This window comes from Prionailurus viverrinus, chromosome B1, assembly GCF_022837055.1.
Source record: "Prionailurus viverrinus isolate Anna chromosome B1, UM_Priviv_1.0, whole genome shotgun sequence".
Lineage (NCBI taxonomy): Eukaryota > Metazoa > Chordata > Mammalia > Carnivora > Felidae > Prionailurus > Prionailurus viverrinus.
Genome location: NC_062564.1, coordinates 15333436 through 15348889, shown reverse-complemented (window position 1 = coordinate 15348889; position 15454 = coordinate 15333436). Strand labels below are relative to the sequence as shown.

Genomic DNA, 15454 nt, shown 5'->3' with positions numbered 1-15454 from the left:
AGCTGTTGAAAAGCAATTTCACTGCTGGTTATGAGCCCAGAGTCTCATTAAGGTGAGATGCGTAAGTTTTTATCCTCAGATGGGCTTATTAGGAAGCCAGAGGCGCCCAGTCAGAATTTCCTGAGCTCTCTTAGCTGGGGAGACCATATCGGGGAGTGCTTGAGTTGAGCCTTGGGGTCAGGGAATGTGGAATCTGATTGCTGGTTTTGCCACTTACTGGCTGTCTGGCCTCAAATTAATATTTAAGTCTTCATGATGCCTTTTCCTCGTGTCTAGAATGGGGACAGTAATTGTGCCTTCCTCATGGGGCTGTGGAGACTTATAGATGGGACGTACGGGGTGAGTGGGAAAGGCAAAGATGAGTGCTTGGGAAGCCTGAGGCTTTGTACGATTACTTATCGGAGAGGATATTCAGGTGCCTAGCAGGGTGCCACTTGTGACTTTATTTGCCTTAGGGGTTGCTAACAGTTCTGCTACTTGCCGTCTTTTCAGGTGTCAGGAGTCAGGAGTCGGTGTTACGGGGGGCAAAGGCTAGTGGTTTGGGGAACTCATGAGAGAGACACAGAGATTGGTCAGTTGATTGGGGGTTGTGCCTAAAGCACATCCAAAGAGCATCTCAGATGTTGAGATTTCCCTGTTTCTCTTTTGGGCTGGAATCTTACGGGTTGGGACCTCAATGATGTTCAGATATTAAGTGAAATAATGTAAAATTAACCTCTTCTTGGCCGGTGCACTCAGTTGTGTAACCTCCACTATATTCAAGACCTACGACATTTTATTGCCCCTAAGCATTTCCTCCCCTTACCCTCAGCTTCTGGCAACCATGGCCCGCCCTATCTTCATCATTTCATCTAGGTTCTAAAAAGCCCGGCTCGCCAGAAGTCCTGACATTTGCTAGGAAACATTCATTGTCACATCCGGCCTTTGCAAGCGGCCATGGTCTCCTCTGGGACTCCGGCTCCAGTCGGTGAGCCTTGCCGTGTTCATTCATCTCTTTGTTTAGCAGAAATTCACTAGCTGCTCTCAGACATCAGCCACGAGCCTGGGCTGCGACTTGATACACAAAGTTCTAATCCCAGTTCTCGGCTCTCTCAGGAGCCACAATTTGGTGGCGAAGATGACGCATCCAAATAAAAAGTTAAAAGGAGACATAAAGAATTAACTTGCAGTAGGAGGCAGAAAGTCAGGAAGTGTCTCCAGGTCATGTCATGTTGTTAGTGTTGGCCGAGCAGTGGGGACCGCGAGTGAGGGGCGCTCTGGAAGGGGAGGTCAGACAGTTCTGGATGGTCAGGAAAAGGCTCCAGAAAGACAGAGGCATTCTGAATGCTGCCTGTTGCTCACCTTCCCCTTCCAACCCGTGTTACTGCCTCACTGAAGCCTTTGATCCTTCCCACTGGGAGAAAATTCTCTACTGTCTTTTCTTTTCACACTGTCCTAAACTTCACCTCTCGAGCCTTCTGTGCTGACCAGGAGCCCTATGAGACAGCTCACAAACCAGGCCCTTGCTGGCTCGGTCATGTCCTGCCCCTCCCCAGTATGTGACAAGTTGTCCTACGAAGTAGGTGCTCAGCAAATCTTCCGTATGTTGAATGACCGAGTCGGGCATTCTGGGCAAAAGCTGGGAGGGCGAGAGTTCGTGGTCAGAGAGTTTGCGGGGCTGTTGTAGAGAGGAAGGCTTTTGAGCTGCTGCCACTGGGGACAGTCCCAGCTCGCTTGCCGTCTATTTGCAATGACATTGCGAGAGAGAATTGAATTTTGGAGTATTGGAAGTTAACGTGGCTTCGATGGAAATCTAATTCATAGAAGAGCCTAATTGCCTTGGTGTGCAGGGTATTACTTGTAGCCAGCCCTCCTTGTGCACACGCCCCGTTTGGCTTCTATCTGCTGACTGGTTTTAGGACTTGGGAAGTCTCGTTTTCCTGCCATTTTGTGCGAGAAGAGGCAGAAGAAACTCGAGAGAGGTCAGTGTCAGCACTCAGTCTGTGTCTGGTGAACTGCATAATTGATGCTCTCCTGCTCAAATAGGATAGTCCAAAGATAAAATAAGAATTGGGGAGTCTGCCTGCCATATATAGTCTGCCTTCCTCTTCTTTAATTTTATCCCCTCCAGGAGAACTTCGACAACATTCCATTTCCCTTCCCTTCTGAATGCTGTGGCTTTGTGGATGGTTATCACATCCCCAAATCTCCTTCCCCAGCCTCGTGCATGCTTTTCCTCTCTTCCTTCCAGAACCCGAGAATTCTCACTCCCTTCTCAAGCCTTCTCCGAGTAGAATCAGGTCATGTTCTCCCTACGTCGGGCTGGTCATTTCATCTCCCTCCAAAAAAAGCAATTAAAACAGGAACTCATTTCTAAACAAAAATACCGGAGCAATGAAAATACTTTGCGCGGTTAAAACAAGCATTTGTCCATGATGGCAAATTCTCAAGAAGATTGGAACACGGCGGCCTTCTTGCCTACCCTGATGGTCGGGAAGATGCGAGGGACATGGACACCGTACATAATCCACAAACTGTGTGACTTTGGAGAAGTCAGTCTACCTCTCTGTGCCTGAGTTAGTTTCTTAGTTGATCATAGGATGATGGTGGTTTGCCTGTCATGGTCATGGGTGGAAATGTTAAAATAACTTACACGAGTAAAACATTGACTGTGACGGCAAAGTATTTTGAGGCCCTTGGGAAAACACTTTTATTCCTTTGTTATTTCCATGGGTTTATTGGTGGCGGTTTTCAGGGATATTTCATCCAGTCAGTTGCCAACAGAAGTCTAAGGTCAGTTCTTTTTGAAAGTAGGGGAGGGCATTTAGGGACATTCAAATTAAAACCACAGTAAGATACCACTGCACACCTATCAGAGTGGCTGACAGAAAAATAGTGGCCACGCCAGAAGCGGACGAGAATGTGCATAAATTGAGATCGTCCGTACGTTGCTGGTGGGAATGGGAAACAGTACAGCCACGTCAAGCCAGAGTTTGGCAGTTCCTTGTAGAATGAAACATGAAGTTACCGTACGACCCAGCAATTGCATTCTTGGGCTTTTATCCCGGAGGGATGGAAACTTAGGTTCATATAAAACCTGAACACGCATATTCATAGCAGCCTTATTTGTAACAGCCAAAACACGAAAACGGCCTCCTTCCCCAGCCTCTTGGGTGCCTTTTCTCTCTTCCTTCCGTGGCTGGAGAGTTAAACAGATTGTGCTATATCCACACCGGGGAATATTACTCGGCAGTGAACAGGAACCAACTGTTGGTGTCCACAGCAACTTAGGTGAATCTCTAGGGAATGACACTGAATGAAAAGCCAATATAAAAAGGTTACCGTGTGAGCTCATTTATGAAACATCCTTGAGATGACAAAAATTATGGAAATGGGGGACAGGTTAGTGGATGTCAGGGGTTAGAGATCATGGGGAAGAGAGGCTGAAGGAAGGTAGATATAAAAGAGTAACGTAGGAGATACTTGTGATGATGGGTGTGTCTTGTATTTTGATTGTGCTGGCAAACATGAAACTCCATAAGTGATAAAATTGCAGAAAGCTAATTGCGTGTGCGCACGCGCGCGTGCACACGCGCGCACGCACAGGAAGACTGAGGAAATCTGAACAAGATGCGTAGAATGTTATCAATGTCGGTATCCTGGTATTGTACTGTAGTCTTAAATTTTAATTTTTTTAAGTTTATTTATTTTGAGAGAGAGCATGCCGGTGGGGTAGGAGCAGAAAGAGGGGAGAGAGAGAAGCCCAAGCAGCCTCTGCATTATTAGTGCAGAGCCTGATGTGGGGCTCGAACTCGTGAACCATGAGATCATGACCTGAGCTGAAACCAAGAGTCAGATGCTTAACCGACTGAGCCACCAGGCGCCCCAGGAATTGTACTATAATCTTGCAAGATGCTTGCATTGGAGGAAACTGGATAAAGGGCACACAGGATCTCTCTATTACTTCTTCCAACTATATGTGACTCTATAATGACCTCAAACTAAAAGATTTGATTAAAAGGAAGTTGAGGCAGGATTCAGAGGCAAGGTGGTCGGAAATCATCTTGTCAGTGTTCTGGGGAGCTGGTGCTACCAATGTGTGTTGGGCTGGGAAAACCATTCTGTTCCACTGTTCAGATATTCCACCCAGTGGTCATGTTGCCTGCAGGGTAGGAAGGGGCTGGGAGTGTGAACAGAGCACCCACAGCTGGACATGACACAATGGAGTGGATTTTGGTGGTCCTTTCTCCTTAATAATAACATTTGGTAATATCTCTCTGGACCCAGGACCTGGAAAATGGCACAACAGCTTCCTTCAGAGCAAGAACAGAGGAAAGAAATGGGTCAAGTTCAAAGCACTGTCTTTCTGGCCCTGGGGCTAGGTCTGGATGCAGCCTCCAGTCCTGCAGGCTTGGCTGTGATTGGATTGAGTTTGGGACATTGCCACATGTAAGCACCATTGGCCAGCATGCTGGAAATAGCCCTGGGGAGCCAGGTTACTGGCAAGCTGCTTCTCTGGAGACATTAACCCAAAGCTAAAGCTGTCCTTCAGTTTCATGGCCGATGACATGTGGTGACTGAGAATCTGACTCCTGACCATTCAGCTTTTTGGGGGAAGGTTTTCTTTCTTGAGAGCACACGTTAGAATCATGAATCAGGCATCGGCGCCTGATGGCTGTCTTTTCTTTGAAGTTGTAGGACAGTCACATCTGGACAGCAACATCGAGGATCAAGAGATTGTCACTAATCCTCCGGACATTTGCCAGGTTGTAGAGGTGACCACCGAGAGTGACGAACAGCCGGTCAGCATGAGCGAGCTCTACCCTCTGCAGATTTCCCCCGTGTCTTCCTATGCAGGTAAGGGGGCAGGAGGGGAGCTTTGGAACTGGGCACAGATCAAGGTGGGGCAGCCCTTCAGGGTGGGGCCACCCACCCTCCACACAGCAGAGGATCTCTCCTCCGTCTTGGGAATTATTCTGGCTTTATTGTCTCAATGAACATCTCCTTGGGTACTTTTGTTCCCAGAAGTCATGGCCATAGCGTTTCTTTACTTGATCGCCCATAACATCTTTGTGCCTGACTAACAAATACTATTTCTTTGGAGAAGTAGTACATCTAAGGCTATTTTGTTTGCAGAAATCTGGAAGGGTGTGTTCGGTGGAATCTGAGTTTGACCAAAAACTGGATAGAACCTCGGGGACCATTTCTTCCAGCTCCTTCATTTTTACAAGTGAAACACTTATTCTAGGTCACATGGCCAGGGAGGGTTTGGGTCAGGACTTGAACTCAACCTTGAGACCTGGACCTTCATTCCACCCCGGCAAGTTTACTTGTTTCCACATATTTTCCCCTTCTTTTTCAATTTAGTAGAGCTTCTAATCAGGCCAGGTATCTGATTCCCCAGGGAAGGGCCACATAATGACCCAGGAATAGACTCAGACGGTCATAGGATTAGAACGAGTTTCAGTTGGTTCTTCGATCCTTACAGAACAAACTGATGAGTCCTTTCTCTGCCAACATTACATCATCTTATACTCTCTGATGATCTCTGTTTAATTTTGGGGGGACTTGGTTATAATTAGGAAATACAAATCCTGAGTCAATGTTATTGCTTGCAAACATTACAAAAAGAAAGCAGAGGTCCTATCATGAATAGCTACAGTCAGCTCTCATAAATGTTGAGGAGTCCTTCCCAGTGTCCTTTAGTTAGGTTGCTGCTCCCGTGACTGACACACAGTCGTGTTGGAATTGGGTTGATCATGACAGGTTCCTTGTGAATTATCAGCCACTAACCTAACCTTTTAGTTCCTGAACATCAACTTTCTGGGTTTGTTTGGGTTTTTTTTTTTTTAAGCTTATTTTTTAAAATCGTGGCTAAGTAGGCATAACACAGAACTGACCATTTTTGCTACCTTTAAGTGCACATTTCAGCGGCAGTAAGTGCCTTCACAGTGTTGTGTCGTCGCCATCCCCGCCATCGGTCTCCAGAACTTGTTCATCTCGCAAAACTGAAACTCTGTCCCCATTAAGCACGAAGTCCCCGGTCCCCTCCCCCAAGCCCACCAAGAGCGACCACCATTCTGCATTCTGCTTCTGTGAACTTGGCTACTGTTGGGGGTACCTCATGTGAGTGGAATCAAACAGTATTCCTCCTCTCGTGATTGACTTGTTTCCTTTAATGCCCTCAAGGGCCTACCTTTCTTCTGTGCTAAGAACATACAATGAATGTGAGATCAAACCTTGCCTACAAGAACCTTCTAATCTGTCAAACCAGATAAGCTTGTCATTATTTATTTGTCACATTTTGAGCCCCTGCATGTGCCTTTATGGTCTTTGCCAGGCCCCAGGAAGAATAACTACTATTTGCTGCAAGTTTCTCGTGCCCCGGGAACTGGGCTAATGGCCTGGTATCAGCTGACTTGTTTAATTATGAGAATAACCCTGTCAGCCTGGGTATCATCCTTATTCCCTCTTTAAAAATGACAAAACTCAGGCCAGTGTGGGTAAAGCAGCGTGTCCGGGGACGAACAACTGGTAAAACAGATAGAATCCACCTACATGTGGCTGGTGCCCAAAGCCTGTTCTTAACTGCCCCCCCCCACCCCGCCCGCCCTCCCCTGTTATGCTGCCCTGGACAGCTGCACAGGGTTCTTCCGTTCAGTGTGCACCCACAGCCCTGATCTCAAGGACCCACCGAAGACGCAGAACAGCATGTTTATGCCTTAATTTTACAGCTGAGATAACACTAGGTTACTTTGCTTATATTTACATAGCTATGGCTAAAAACGAGTGACTTTCTTCTATATCATGAGCTACAGGCATTATTCCACCCCGTGGGTTTGTTGTTTTAAGGGTCGTAGTTTTAGAATAGATGTTTCTGTTTATCTGTTGAAGACTTTCCGAAGACTTCTTGAGGATTCCGGAAAGACATTTTCTTGCTATTCTTCCCTCGGTGGCATTTTGCCTTAACAGAAGAATCCCAAGGACAGCTGATTCATGCAGAGAGAAATGAAAATTTCATTACCCTTTTCGGGATATTTGCATAGATTTGAAAAGAAGGATTCCAGTGCAGGCTGGCAGGCAGCTGGGGGGTGTTGTTGGAGCCTGGCTTTTCTGTCTGGCCTTTGGTTCTTTCCATTGTTTTTATTGTCTGAATTCTCCAGAACCTTTTGGAGTGAGGCTCATTGGCTAGAGCCAAAATGTTTCATCACGGCTGCTTTTCTGGAGCTTACAGATGTGAAATGTACCTGTTACGGATGGTGGCTGGTTTAAGTCTTTTCGACAGGAGTTTTACAGCTTTCTGCTAGGAGAGGCAGCTTTTTGGTTGTAATTCACTCTTCTTATTTTCTGTTCCCCAGAAGGATAGGCTGTTTGTGTTTTCATGATAAGATTCCTTTGTTTGGACTGGAATTCAACTGTCGACTTCCTCCAACCATTTTCATTCACTTGTTTAGGAAACTGGTATTCGGAGGCTGTTGTTTATTATTTTTTTACCCTCACTGATCACTGAAATCTAATCCAGTAGTATTACAAAACCACATTCAGTTTTGCAAGTCTGTCTAAATTTTGTGGCGAGCAAGAAAAGAGGTGGTTTCTTCGAGTGGAGGTACTTGTGTTGGATGTTTGAAGACAATATAAAATTCTTGCTGGATTCTTAAAACTTTCACCCTGGGGAGAGATAATCCCAAAGGCCAACCTTGGGAAACTCTGGAGGACGGTCATTTTATATTTAAAGGTTTACTATAAAGTGGCGTCTTGCATGATGTATCTATGGCACCAGGATTTTATTAGGTAATTGATGGTTTAGTAAAAGAAAGCCATAGCAATATTTTGTGGAGGGCTGGACGAGAGGATGGAGAAGAGTTAGAGAAGAGAATATAATACAAAGGATTGATTGGTTATAACCAAGAGAATGGAAATTGCCTATTGACCTGGAACTGGCAGTGAAGACTTCCTTAAGGAAACCATAGTAGGCTTGCATTTGGTTGGGTGGGGCAAAGATAAAAGTGCTTTGAAATTAAGAACACTCTGATTTGAATCTTTTGATTGAGCTTTCCAGGGAGTTGAGCAAAGGATGGAGGGAAAGAAATCCTTGTCAATCTTATTAATAAAGTTTATGGAATAAGAGCCTTCCAGAAAATATACCAGGGTATCAGCATGCAAAAAGGCTTTAACATTACACATATTGCATGATTGCACATGGCACATATTGTGTAAAGACATATTGTTTTCCTCCCCGTAATGTTCCTGAGGTGTATGGACAGTAAAAACTGTGCTAAAGTGGAGTGGGAACCCAAGACTAGTGTCATCCTAGAACCACAGCTCTGGAAGAAGAACCTCAGAGATCAGCCTACCCAAGGGTTGACCCCCTTCCCTCTCACCAGTCACTTTCAGGGAAACTGGGACCACCGTGTTGAAATGAGCTACTCACGTACCTGTTACCGCTCTGCACGTACTTTATTTAAATTTTTTTTTTACATTTTTTTTTGAGAGACAGAGACAGAGCACAAGTGGGGGAGGGGCAGAGAGAGAAGGAGACACAGAATCTGAAGCAGGCTCCAGGCTCTGAGCTGTCAGCACAGAGCCCGACGTGGGGCTCGAACCCACAAACCATGAGATCATGACGAGAGCCAAAGTCAGACGCCCAACTGACTGAGACACCCAGGCACCCCTGCACGTACTTAGTCACTAGTGCTAGTCAAGCAACTCCCAATTTTTTTTATCCCATTGTATTCACAACCAGTAAAAAACCAAATCCAGACTAATCAAAAGGGAAAACAAAATAACACTACAGGCTGATATTGGGCAGTAGCATTGACCCAGAAGCAGTAGCTCCAATGAACACATTTGTCACATACAAAAGGATCTCAGGGTGCCTGGGTGGCTCAGTCAGTTAAGTGTCTGACTTCGGCTCAAGTCATGATCTCATGGATTGTGAGTTCGAGCCCTGCATCAGGCTCTGTGCTGACAGCTCAAGAGCCTGGAGCCTGCTTGGCATCCTCTGTCTCCCTCTCTCTCTGCTCCTCCCCTGCTCATGCACTCTCTCTCTCTCTTTCTCTCTCTCAAAAAATAAACATTAAAAAAAAGGGGGGGGGTTCTTGAGAATGGTAATGGTGAGGAAAACCAAGGAAACAGAGGAAAATGGGCCTGTGTGCACCTCAAAGACACTGTGAGCTGGTGATTTGGGGCAGCCAGAAGAGCTGTAGTTATTCCAGAGAGAAGGGTCTTGGGTCCTCAGGCTGGAGCTTCACGCATCCATCTGCTCCTAGGTAAAAGGCACTCAAGGCCATTCTTTTAGACAACTAAAAAATCTCAGCTTGCTATTATGGAGCTGTTGTTATATAGTGTTATGAAATGCAGTTACTTCAGAAGTGATCTTAATCTAGAAACCATGCTCTCCACTGACATTTGCGTTAAGTTCAGAACACGTATGTCTTTTCTTGTCTCAGACCGTCTCCCTGCAGTTGAAAACTGGGTACTTAAAGGCAGTTAACATTCTGATGGTGGTCATGGTCTCTGCGAGGTCTTCCCAAGGAGTCTCCCCAGGGTCTGCCTTCCAACCTGTCCCGCAGCTGGGGCTCGGGCTGTGATGGAATCCCGGAACCTTGGTGGTAACTGCTCATTTTCACATATCTCCAGCCCCCAACACATGCCTGTTGGCATCTGTTTGTTTCTTTTTATTTCAAGGGGAAAGGAACCGACGATGATGGCATTTAGGGAGGGTACTTAGGAGCAAAAGGGGTCTAGACATGTAGGAAAGGAAGAGAAACCTTGGCTTTGGAGCACAAAGAAAGCTAAGCCTAAAAATGGAAAGGGGATCTTGAAATTTCAGCTGGAGGAGGAGGAGAGCTTCAGGAAGCAGGGCTGCTGCGTTCGGTGCCCGGGGCCCTGGGCTCAGACGCACAGTTTTGTTTTCTCTCTTCTGTGCTGACTCAGGCCACAACTCTGGCAGGTTTCTCAACATCTCTGTTCCTCATTCTTCTTGGGAGTGGCAATACTGATTCCTGCCTCCTCGGGAGACCGAGCTAGCCCAAGGGTTCCGTGAGCAGGGGAATTTTCCTTTTTTGTTGTTTTTAACTTGTTTTTGTGTGGAAACGTTTCTTGTGCCTGGTGTTGCCAGCCAGCGTCGTTAGCGGCCGAGGCCCAGCCTTGTCCCGGTGGCTGTTGCTCCCAGTTGGGGAGGGAAGTCTTGTCCATCTGAGGAGAGGAGAGGCCCGTATCCTATCTAGTTGCTCCTGGTCAGCCCTCGGGGATCACTCAGGCCCTGGGGGTGGGGGGCTGGGGGACAGTCACTGGAGGACAGTGGCTGATCCAGGCGTAAAAAGGCTCCAGGGTGGGCCCAATGTGGTCAACATTCTTGATTTGTCTGGTTAAGGAATGAACGAACCTGTGGCCCAGTTTATCCGTTTCTTCTTTAACCTTGACTTCATCGAGATCCTGCTCTGTGGCCGGTGCTCCGGGTGGGTGAAAAGGCTTCGTCTGGGCTGGAGCCATTGGGGTCCTGGCTGTGCCACCCGCCAGATGTGAGACTGGAGGCCAGTCCCTCAGTAGATTTAGGATGGGAAGAGGTAGAAGGTGCTAGAACACATGAGCTTTTCTGCATAAGCGGGGGGGTTGGGGGGGCGGTATGGTAATAGGAGCTGCTCCCCGACTGACGATCTCAGTCAGGGCTGAACAAGACCCACGTGCAAAGACACCAGCACGGCTGACACAGCTCTCTAGAAAAGTACATTGTTATGCATTCTCTAGGCCTTGTCTGTAAATGAATGACCCAGACTCCGAGATCTCTAAGGGTCAGTATATTTCTCTGCCCTCTGTGCTTTCGTTTCTCCATGCTGCGAACACTGAAGAGCTGCACGCCATCATTTTTTTATTTAAAAACGAAAATTTTTTTTTTACCTAAAAAATTTATTTATTTATTTATTTTAATTTTTTTATTTTTAAATAAATTTTAAATAATTTTTCAACATTTTAATTTAATTTTTTTTCTTTCTTTAAAAAAATCCTGTATGCACAGGTGATGTGTGATCAATCACTTGCTATTGACTTGGACTGTGTTAATCTACGTGTTGTGCAAATCCAGTGTTGAGCAAGGCTGATGAACTCAGGATAAAGGTGTGCTATCGTTTATTGAGTGTATGCTGTGGGCCAAGCCCTGTGGTAGGCCTTTTCCCACATATCCTCTCGCTGATTCATCACTCAATCCTCTTTGGAAGATGTCAGTACTCCTGTTTTACAGATGAGGAAGCTGCATTTTGTGAAATTGAATAACCTGCTGTGTGTCTCACAGCTGGCAGGCTGAATTGGGATGGCAACCCAATTGGTTATCTGTTGCTGCACAACATAACCACAGACTCAGTGGCTTAAAACAACACACATCCATTATCCCGCCCCAGTTTCTGAGGGTCAGGAGCGCAGGCATGGCTTAGTGGGGTTCTTTGCTCAGCATATTGCCTGCACAGACCTGTGGTCAAGGTGCGATCCAGGGCTGCTAGGTCGTCTGAGGACGGAAGTGGTGGGGAGAGTCTTCTTCTAAGCTCACATGGTTGGGGGGGTGGGAATGTAGTTCTTTGCAGGTTGGCAAACTGAGAACCTCAGTTTCTTGCTGGCTGTTGGCTGGAGGCAGCTCTTACTTTTTGGTCATGCAAACCTTCCCAACATGGCTTCCTCAAAGCCAGCCAGGGAGAAAGTCTCCTCACGGGACAGCATTCGGTCCTCCTTAACGTAACCACACACATCCCATCGCTCACTGTGTTCTGTTGCTTCAAACCAAGTCTCAGGTCCCACCTACGCTCCAGAGGAGGGAATCCCAACGAGCAAGTAAACACCAGGAAGGAGATGAGGATCCTGGGAGCCCCCCTAGCATCTGTCCACCACAGTAACCCGGGTGGGAGATGTAACTTTATAAACCCAACATAGAAGTATGAAAGGGACATGAGGTAAAGGACCAGATCCAAGTAAGTGGGGGTAATCCAGGAAGGCTCTGAGTCGGGACTTGAATGAACTGACAGGGATGGAAAGAAAGCACGAGTAGGGTGTGTGGATGGATCGGCCCTGAGGAAAGGGGGTGAGGCAGACGCAGCAGGGAGCGGAGAGCAGATTGGCATCCTGGGGACCAACACCCCATCCTGGGAGGCAGCGGCCATGAAAAAACATAGCCTGGCCCCCAGAAAGGGAGCTACCCCCAACTCTAAAACTTTTCTCGGGAGGGCCAAAATCAGAGACATAAAATCCACTGCAATGTCTCCTGAGTCCCAAGTGCTTAACTTTACAAAGGGGTTGAAGATGAGTTCGCTGACCCATTTCTTTTGGGAAAAAAAAAGGAAGAAGTGCTGATATATTTTTCAAATACTGCCTGAGCCTCACGACAGTTGGAGCGGCAGGAATGATGGCCCTGTGTTTTTCTCTCTGTGAACAGAAAGCGAAACTACCGATAGTGTGCCCAGTGATGAAGAGAGCGCCGAGGTAAGCATGGCGGCCGCCACTCGGCTCCAACCGACGCTGTGGGGAACCATTCTCATTCCCATCCAGCACCTCGGTGTCCCGGCTGCTGGTTAAGCTGCTCTGCGTTTGATCATGAGTTTCCTGGAGGATTGTGTGGGTGTGTGTGTGTGTGTGTGTGTGTCTTAAAATATACATAACATGAAATTGACCACACTTTGGGATTTTGAATTCTAAATTTAAGCTTTGGGACCTGAATGGGAGGCAAGAGAATGAGATGTTACTATTAGAAAAAGAGGCTATGACGGCAGGAAAAGGAAACTCAAGTGGAGGCCAGGAACTGTTGATATTCTCACCACTATAAACATCCCAGTTCAGCCGCAGAAATAGAACGTCCAAGTGGCCAAGAGCAGTGACCGGAAGTAACTGTCAGAAAGTGCTAATAAGCAAATGTATCGGCACCTTTACCTGGAGTCCCCTCTCTCTGTGATCGGCGCCGAGGCTAGATGTGTGTTCAGTCTGGATTCCCAGTCGCCTGCTTCCCATTTCCCTGCTCGAGGCTGGGCTCACACAATGGCAGGAAACGGCTGTAATGTGATGGAAAGCATTCCTGCTAAGGGCCTGCTTTGTGTCTGTATTTGAGGTAGAGAGACTGACCGACTAATGGTTGTTTTTAATTCGTCATTTCCCAGTGTACTAAATACTTCACATAGAGTCCAGGAATTCTGCAAAGACAGGAAGCGTAGATGCTCACATGCCAACCCTGTTTCTTCAAGGTCAGAAATTCTAGCTCATCCTCTGAGCGAAGCCACCTTGGAGGCCCCGTTTGCTCAGCACACTGCAGCTCTAAGCTATATCCATTTGAAGACAACGGAAGGGCTTCTACCCTCCGAGTTCCTCACTTCCCTTTCTCTGAAAACGCAGATTGACTCACAGATTGGATTGGACCAGGAGTGAGGAACCAAGTCTCTATGACAGACCAGCCATGATGACCTAAAACCTAACCTAATGCTCAGGCTGGGTGGTTGGAGGAGAGGGGAACCAGAAACCCAAGTTGCTGCCTTGTTTTCCTGCCTTCATAGAACAGTCTTGCCTGTTTTTTCTGGGAGGTAGTAAATGGGAATTGATAAAAAGGGAAGAGAAACCATTGCTTGGGATGTGAATAGCTGGGTATGGATGTCAGTTGAGGGCTGTCGAGACGCTAAGCTTCTGTTCATTCCACGCCTCTTAAGAAATTCATTTAACACACCGACACGTGGGAACAGTGGTGCCTCTTTATAGAAAGCCGTTCGGTAGAAGGCAAAGAAAAAAGATGTATCTCTCGATTATTTTTCTTTGCAAGGGACGACCACACTGGCGGAAGAGGAACATTGAAGGCAAACAGTACCTCAGCAACATGGGGACACGAAGCACCTACCTGCTGCCCAGCATGGCGACCTTCGTTACTTCCAACAAACCTGACCTCCAGGTCACCATCAAAGAGGAGAGCTGTCCGGTGCCTTACAACAGCTCGTGGCCCACTTTACCAGACCTCCCCCTCCCGCCCTCCGTGACCCCAGCGCCCAGCAGCAGTCGGCCGGACCGGGAGACGCGGGCCAGCGTCATCAAGAAAACGTCAGATATCACCCAGGCCCGCGTCAAGAGCTGTTAAGCCTTTGACTTCCCCCGGTGGTTGTTGGGATGTCTTGGCTGTGTTTTGTTGTTTGTTTGTATTTTATTTTTCTCTCTGACACCTATCTTAGACAAATCTAAGGGAAAAAGCCTTGACAATAGAACATTGATTGCTGTGTCCAACTCCAGTACTGGAGCTTCTTTTTAACTCAGGACTCCAGCCCATTGGTAGACGCGTGTCTCTAGAGCCTGCTGGATCTCCCAGGGCTGCTCCCTCAAGTTCAAGGACGTCATAGGACCAACACCCACACGGGCAGCGCGGTGCTGCATTGCCTGCGGTCAAGGCCAGCACAGTGGAGTGGATGCCTCCGAACGGATGAGAAAATGTGAACTAGCTGGAATTTTGTATTCTTGTGAATATGTACATAGGGCAGCACTAGCGACGTTGCAGTCTGCTTCTGCACCTTATCTTAAAGCACTTACAGATAGACCTTCTTCTTGTGATCTTGCTCTATTTCACGGCACATTTCAGCGTTCCCCCTTCGCGGCCCTTTGTGTCCTGCCTCCCGGCCCGTCCCCGCCACTTTCTTTCCTCCTTGTCCTCCCCACAGAGGCTGTGTTCCGCATCCCTGAGGAGGAGAAGAAGAAAAAGAGCTTCTCCACAGATGTCCCATTTTTAAGACTGCTTTAAAAAAAAAAGAAAGAAAGAAAGAAAGAAAGAGAAAGAAAATCTAATCTGCTGTGCTTGAATGCCACGCGGTACAGAGGAAAACTATCATGGAGATATTATGCAAATTCCCAGATTTGAAGACAAAAATATTCTAATTCTAACCAGAGCAAGCTTTTTTATTTTTTATACAGGGGAATATTTTATTCAAGGTAAAATTCTAAAGAAAATAGAATTGTTTTTTATCTTTTCTACAGCAAATTTATAATTTTAAGATTCCTTTTCTTGTTTATCAGCAGTTGTTATTACATCCTTGTGGCACATTTTTTTTTAATTTTGTAAAGGTGAAAAAGCTTTTATGAGCTCATGTAGCAATCAAATTATCCTGTGGATTGATAATAAATGAATATGATATATAGTTAAATTTTTAATGGGCATCATGCTTGACTTTGTCTGTGTCTACTTGGGAGCATCACCATGGGACAGGGCTGGCCAAGTATCGTTGCTTCTTGGGCATCAAAACTTTCTCCCATTTCAACCACGAGAAACCCCGGGGGGTTCTTAACCATGAGGACCAAATGGCCTCTTCTCTCGAAGGCTCACCGTGAGCCAGGTGCCAGGCTGCGTGTTTTACAGGAGTTCCCTTTCTCACTCATCAAGGTTGTGTCCAGGATAGGGACTTCTCTCCATCTCACATGGAAGAAATGGTGACTTTTAAAATGCCTTTGCTCAAGGTCACATGGGTAGTAATCAAGG

At 46.7% G+C, this 15454-nt stretch overlaps 1 protein-coding gene across 7 annotated transcripts in view; it reads left to right on the top strand.

The window, feature by feature from the left end:
* IRF2 (interferon regulatory factor 2) overlaps window positions 1-15140 on the top strand; it is an 86978-nt gene extending 71838 nt beyond the window's left edge. For all 7 annotated transcript variants that reach the window (XM_047856790.1, XM_047856789.1, XM_047856791.1 and 4 more), the window contains exons 7-9: window positions 4672-4836; window positions 12398-12444; window positions 13763-15140. In XM_047856790.1, the coding sequence (XP_047712746.1) occupies window positions 4672-4836; window positions 12398-12444; window positions 13763-14071 (521 nt within the window). In that variant the 3' untranslated portion in view covers window positions 14072-15140. The remainder of the gene's footprint in view (window positions 1-4671; window positions 4837-12397; window positions 12445-13762) is intronic.
* Window positions 15141-15454: the final 314 nt, after the last annotated feature.